The sequence below is a fragment of the Orycteropus afer genome, unplaced genomic scaffold (assembly GCF_000298275.1).
Source record: "Orycteropus afer afer isolate SDZICR_OR568_19922 unplaced genomic scaffold, OryAfe1.0 scaffold00290, whole genome shotgun sequence".
Taxonomy (NCBI): Eukaryota; Metazoa; Chordata; class Mammalia; order Tubulidentata; family Orycteropodidae; genus Orycteropus; species Orycteropus afer.
Genome location: NW_006921877.1, coordinates 417,507 through 423,050, shown reverse-complemented (window position 1 = coordinate 423,050; position 5,544 = coordinate 417,507). Strand labels below are relative to the sequence as shown.

General features: G+C 41.5%; 1 protein-coding gene across 1 annotated transcript in view; it reads right to left on the bottom strand.

Annotated features, from left to right (window-relative positions):
* FLG2 (filaggrin family member 2) overlaps nt 1–4,065 on the bottom strand; it is an 86,881-nt gene extending 82,816 nt beyond the window's left edge. The window contains exon 1 of the mRNA XM_042782313.1: nt 3,991–4,065. Coding sequence (XP_042638247.1) covers nt 3,991–4,065 — 75 coding nt within the window. The remainder of the gene's footprint in view (nt 1–3,990) is intronic.
* Nucleotides 4,066–5,544: the final 1,479 nt, after the last annotated feature.

The following is a 5,544-nucleotide window of genomic DNA, read 5'->3' as shown; positions in this document are numbered from 1 at the left end:
TCTGGTTAGCAGTCAAGTGCCTTAGGCATTACGCTACTAGAGCTCCCACCTTTCAACATAGTGAAAACAAACTCAGTGTATTGAGTTTCTTTGCTAAGATGGAGTCATGGCATCTTAGTAGCCCTACTGGGCCTAGATGTCAGGTGTCCATATTTTTTGTCTTGGATATACATGGTATTTATACAATATCTATGAAAGAAAGATGTGGCAGTTTGCTTCTGTAAAGATTTATGGCCTTGGAAATTTTATGGGGAATTTTACTCTGTCTCATGGAGTCTCTATGAATTGGTGGCGGTGGGTTTGGCTTTATCAAATATATGCACTTCCTGTAGATGAGTACTTTAGTTTCCTGGGCCTTGCCTTGCAACTTTCAAAGTTTCTAGACCTACCCAAATGTAATTGCCCTAGTCTCTCTGGGTTTACATTTTCCTAAATTAAAAGTGACAGGCCTTCTACCCAGCACACTCATTTCCCCTCTGGATACCAGAGGCTAACCTGGACCCTTAAGGCCTTTGGCTCATAAAAAATGGGCCATGTGGGACAAACATAGTTGGTGTTTCAGAAGCATAAGATAGCCATCGTCAGCTCAGCAACTGTTCTAATCTCAGTCCTTGACCAAACACAGTTGTCTTTCATTAATCAGGGGAAAACCTTAGTTATACAGGTGACAGTTTGGAAATCTGGGGCCTGTCACTGGAAAAGGAAGGGACTGTACAAAAGTGCCTCCCTCTGTTTGGGTTGAACATCCCGGAAGAAATGCTATGCAGAGAGACTGGGAAAGAATGGCCTAGAAAGAGCACATTTTTACTTGTATTTTTCTTCTCCATTAAGACGAACTTATTCCCCCAAAAAGCCCAGAATGAACTATACTAACTAAACACATAAGCTAACAAAAAGAAAAGAAGAGAAGAGAAAATCCAAGTACACATTAACTCTGTCTCAGCTCATACTTCTGGGTTTTTACTGTGGGCAGCACCAAATATCCACAGAAGAAGTTGGATGAATTTCCACTTACCTGGTTCACCAAAGGAACAAGTAGGATAAAACCTGGTACAGCTTGCAGGGTGACAATGCTTTGGGATAATGGCCCTTATATAGTTTATTCTGGGTGCTACCCTTTGTGGGATGGCCTGATTCATTGCTAACCAAATATAACTCCACCTTTGTTCATGTTTATCTTCTTCATAGTCTTTCACCTTTGATTGCTAAGTCTGGACCAGCCCCACCTTTCAGATAAGGACATTTTTTTCAGGGTCACACACTTGTGAAAAGCAGAGACCATGTTATAGAGCACTCATGTAGTTCATTCTCTTTATCTAGTACCCACAGAATATAGCAGAGTATTAGATACTTGGCAAGTGTTCAGTAAATGCTTGTTTAATTGAAAGAGTCACATCTATGAACTCAGCCACCAGGTTCACCTAATTCATATATTTTTCAAATAATAATGATTATATTTCAGCTGCTAACAAAAAGGTTGGTAATTAAAACCTACCAGCTGCTCCAAGGGAGAAAAATGGGGCAGTCAGCTTCCGTAAAGATTTACAGCCTTGGAAACCCTATGGGGGCAGTTCTCCTCTGTCCTATAGGGTCACTATGAGTAAGAATTGACTCAATGACAGCTGTTTTTTTAAATCACTTATTGAGAATTTGCTATGTGCTAGATATTGTACTGAATGCTTTTCACATACCATCTCATTTAATCACAACCTTCTTACAAGCATATAATTCTATTCCATTTTACAGACAAAGAAACAGATTCAGAGAACCTAAGAGTTCTACGTAAGGTCACACCGCTAGTAGGTAGAGGAGGCAGGATTTGAACCTGTATCTCCCTACCAATGCCCTTGCTCTTAACCATTTTACTGACTTACCTATTTATAATGCAAAAGCATTGTTTTAGTAATGTCAGACCCATCCAAATACAAATAATACAAACAATATGAAAGCATAAAATAAGGGACACTAGCAGCCAGAAAGAGAAGAAACATGTTCTTTGACCTGTCAAGGCTCTTTTCTGGCTATGAACGTGTAGTTATTAATGTTGTTGTTAGGTGCTGTCAAGTCAGTTCTGACTCATAGTGACCCTATCTACAACAGAACGAAACACTGCCCAGGCCTGTGCCATCCTCACTATCATTGCTGTGGTTTAAACCATTGTGGTAGTTAGTGTCAATCCACCTTGTTAGAGGTCTTCTCTTTTTTTCCTGACCCTCTACTTTACCAAGCATTATGCCCTTTTCCAGGAACTGGCCCCTCCTGACAACATGTCCAAAGTACATAAGATTAAGTCTAAGAAGCATTCTGTCTATCCTTCTTCCAAGACAAATTTGTTACTTCTTCCGGCAGTCCATGAATATATTCAATATTCTTCACCAACTCCGCAATTCAAATGCACCAATTCTTCCTCAGTCTTCCTTATTCATTGTCCAGCTTTTGCATGCATATGAGGTGATTGGAAATACCATGGCTGGGGTGAGGTGCAACTTAGTCCTCAAAGTGACATCTTTGCTGTTGAACACTTTAAAGAGGTCTTTTGCAGCACCAATGTTTTCAAAAGTTTTCAGGGTAGATATAAAGTGGGCTTTCTTCTTGGGCTTCCTTCTACTATCCCGCTCTCCATTGGTATCCTTGCAGTTTGGGGCCTGGACCCTTGAAAAATATCACTTATATACATGAAATATAGAAAATATAATAGCCAGAAAGTTCTAAGTATTGAGCATGGAGAGTCAGCTTTTCAGTACTTTGTCACCAGGTCATGATGATTGTGATGATAACAGCTATCAGTAAGTGTTTCTTACCTTCTAGACATAGTGTTTTACATCCTTATCTACTTAATCTTCACATTATTGCTTTAAGGTATTATTATTGTCAGTCCTATGCTTACAGAGGAGGAAATGAAAACATAAAGAATTTAATACCTTGTCCAAAAATCTCTGTTAAAATCCACATTCCCCTCTCTTTTGATCAAGATTGTGCTATAGTGTTTTACATCGTTTTCTACTTATTAAAAAATATTCAGCAATGGTAAGTGGGCACCATCTAGTTCTGGTTTCACAGAAAAGGAGGCAATTGTTCCTGAAGGCAATTGGCTACACATTCCATTACCTCTTTCTATTCCTGACTCTCCTTCTTCTTTTGTTGCTCCTTATTTTCTTGTTTGTTTTGAATAGCAGTGGTCACATGTTCTGTCATTTTACCTGCAATTCTGAACAACAGTATGTTAGGTGTTGAATACTGAGGAGAATAAGACCAGGGTGAATTGTTAGAAAAATAAGTTGCATTGATGTTTCTGTCAGGGGGATGGGCTGAGACTTAGAGTAGCTTCAGCTCTGATCCTGTCTCTGCAGGGTGCTTAAGTAGTGTTTTGATGCTGGAGGTCGTTTTTTCCTATTTCTAAAGAACCAATCCTAAGTGTTGAAGAGGCACTAAATGCAAGGGAGGGCGGGGACAAGATAAGCCCAAGATGGAGACAAAGGATCCAAGCAGAAAAGGGGAGGCAGGTGGGGGGGAACCAGGGGGGGCGGGGGGCAGTGGACAAAGAACTCCACCTGAAGCTAAGAGTTTGGGGAGTGCAGGAAAATGAACAAAGAGCTTCACCAGAAACTGGGAGGTTTGGGGTCAGGGGCACCTGAAGAGCTGGAAAGAACACAAAGGGTCTAAGCAGAAATTAGGGGGTGGAGACAAGGAAAGTACTGGGAGAGAGAGACAGAAACTTAGTAGGTTCTGGCGGGCTGGGTAGAAGGTGAAGGATTTATCTATCACAGTTATAGTCCTACCAGAAGCCCAAGCACCATTTGAAAAGGAATCTAAGTGATGATTTCTAAGGGTAAATTTGATGAAACCTATGGAGACTTTTGCTTGCTTGGGTTCTGAAAGGCTGTTTAGTCCTTGGAAGCAGAGGCATAATGTCCAAAACTAGAACACAGTCTCAGCGACACCATTTCTCCACTTTTGAGCCTCCATCCTGCCCTGTCTTACTTATCTCACCATCCCTGTCTTCATTCCACATCCACACTGCTCTGGGCTCTCAGGGACTCTCAGACTCTTGGACTTTGGGCTCATTTGGTACTGGCCATTGGACTATCTTGAGTGGGAAGCTATATCTTAGAATGTTAGAAGCAACTTTATACCTGTGCAAGTCCCAGCTTTTGTTTTTCCACATCCTGTCAGCTGAATTTTGTTTCCATGTTTCATCCTATCCATTAGGAGACTTCTTTTAAGTTAAACCAGCCAGCTTTAGCTTCCTGTAGTTCTAAAGAGAATTCCTTAACAACTTGCCTTCATTAGGGAGTAGTATGCCCATGACCATGTGTAGGGTTGCCAGATGATGTTTCTATAAGCATATTTGTGTGTGCTATAAGAATGTCCAGGTGTATAGTAGCGCTGACAAGGGACAAGGAAGGTTATGGTGATTTCTTGGCCACAGCCAGCTACCCGCAGGGATCAAGTAGTTGGACCTGTGGTCTCAGGACCATGGTTGCAGGGGAATTCAAGCTCAATTGGCATAACATATTACACAAAAACATTGTTCTATATCCTACTTCGGTGAGTAGTGACTGGGATCTTAAAAGCTTGCAAGTGGCTATCTAGATGCAATGATGGGTTCTCCTCGTCCAGAGCAAAGAAGAATGAAGAAAACTAAATACACATGGAAACCATTATTCCAAGAAACTGATAGATCGTGTGTTCCTCAGCCTATGTGACCATGAGACCAGAAAAAGTAGGTGGTGACTGGCTACCACTGTTAACCACTCAGAGGAAGATAGGTGCAGGAGACCCTGGATAGAGTGAGAGAACAATGTGGAACAAAGCTCAAAATCATTAAAAAAAAAAAAAAAAAAAAGCCCGGTTTGCAGGTCTGATAGAGCCTGGTGAGACCCCTGAGACAATGGCCCCTAGTTACCCTTTAGGTCCGGAATTGAGCTCACTCTTGTGGCTTCCAGCCAAATAATAGATAGGCCTATGGGCTGAACATTTACGTCAGGAAGATACACTCCTTGGAATGATCAATTATAGAACAGAAGGGCAATGTTTGCACAGGGAGACAGCTGAGGGAGGGCAGCAGTCCATGAGAGGGAAAGACACAGGGAAGAGGTAACTATGGGGAAGAAGTGGGAAGAGAGCTGTTACATTGTGGGGAATTGCAGTTAATGTCATGACACAAAATGTGCATGAACTGTATGGAAAATGAATTTGCACTGTAAACCTTCACCCAAATCACAATACAAATTAAAATAAATAAAGAGAAACTGCAAGGGGAAAAAAACAAAAACGAAACAGAAAACCTTGCCTTGGGGCCTAAGGGGGAATTTGCCTATTTTAAAAGCAAACATTTTCTCTGTTCTATGACTCTTAAGAACCTGTGTTTTGAGATTTCTCTCCACTCCTCGGAAGGAAGGTTGGGCAATCCTACTTCCGTAGTGATACTGCCTCGGAAACCCAAGGAGGGGTCGCTATGAGTCGGGGCCGACTCGACGGCACATAACAACAACAACAACAATTCAATCTCTATGCTGAGCAAATATCCAAGAAACTGGACTA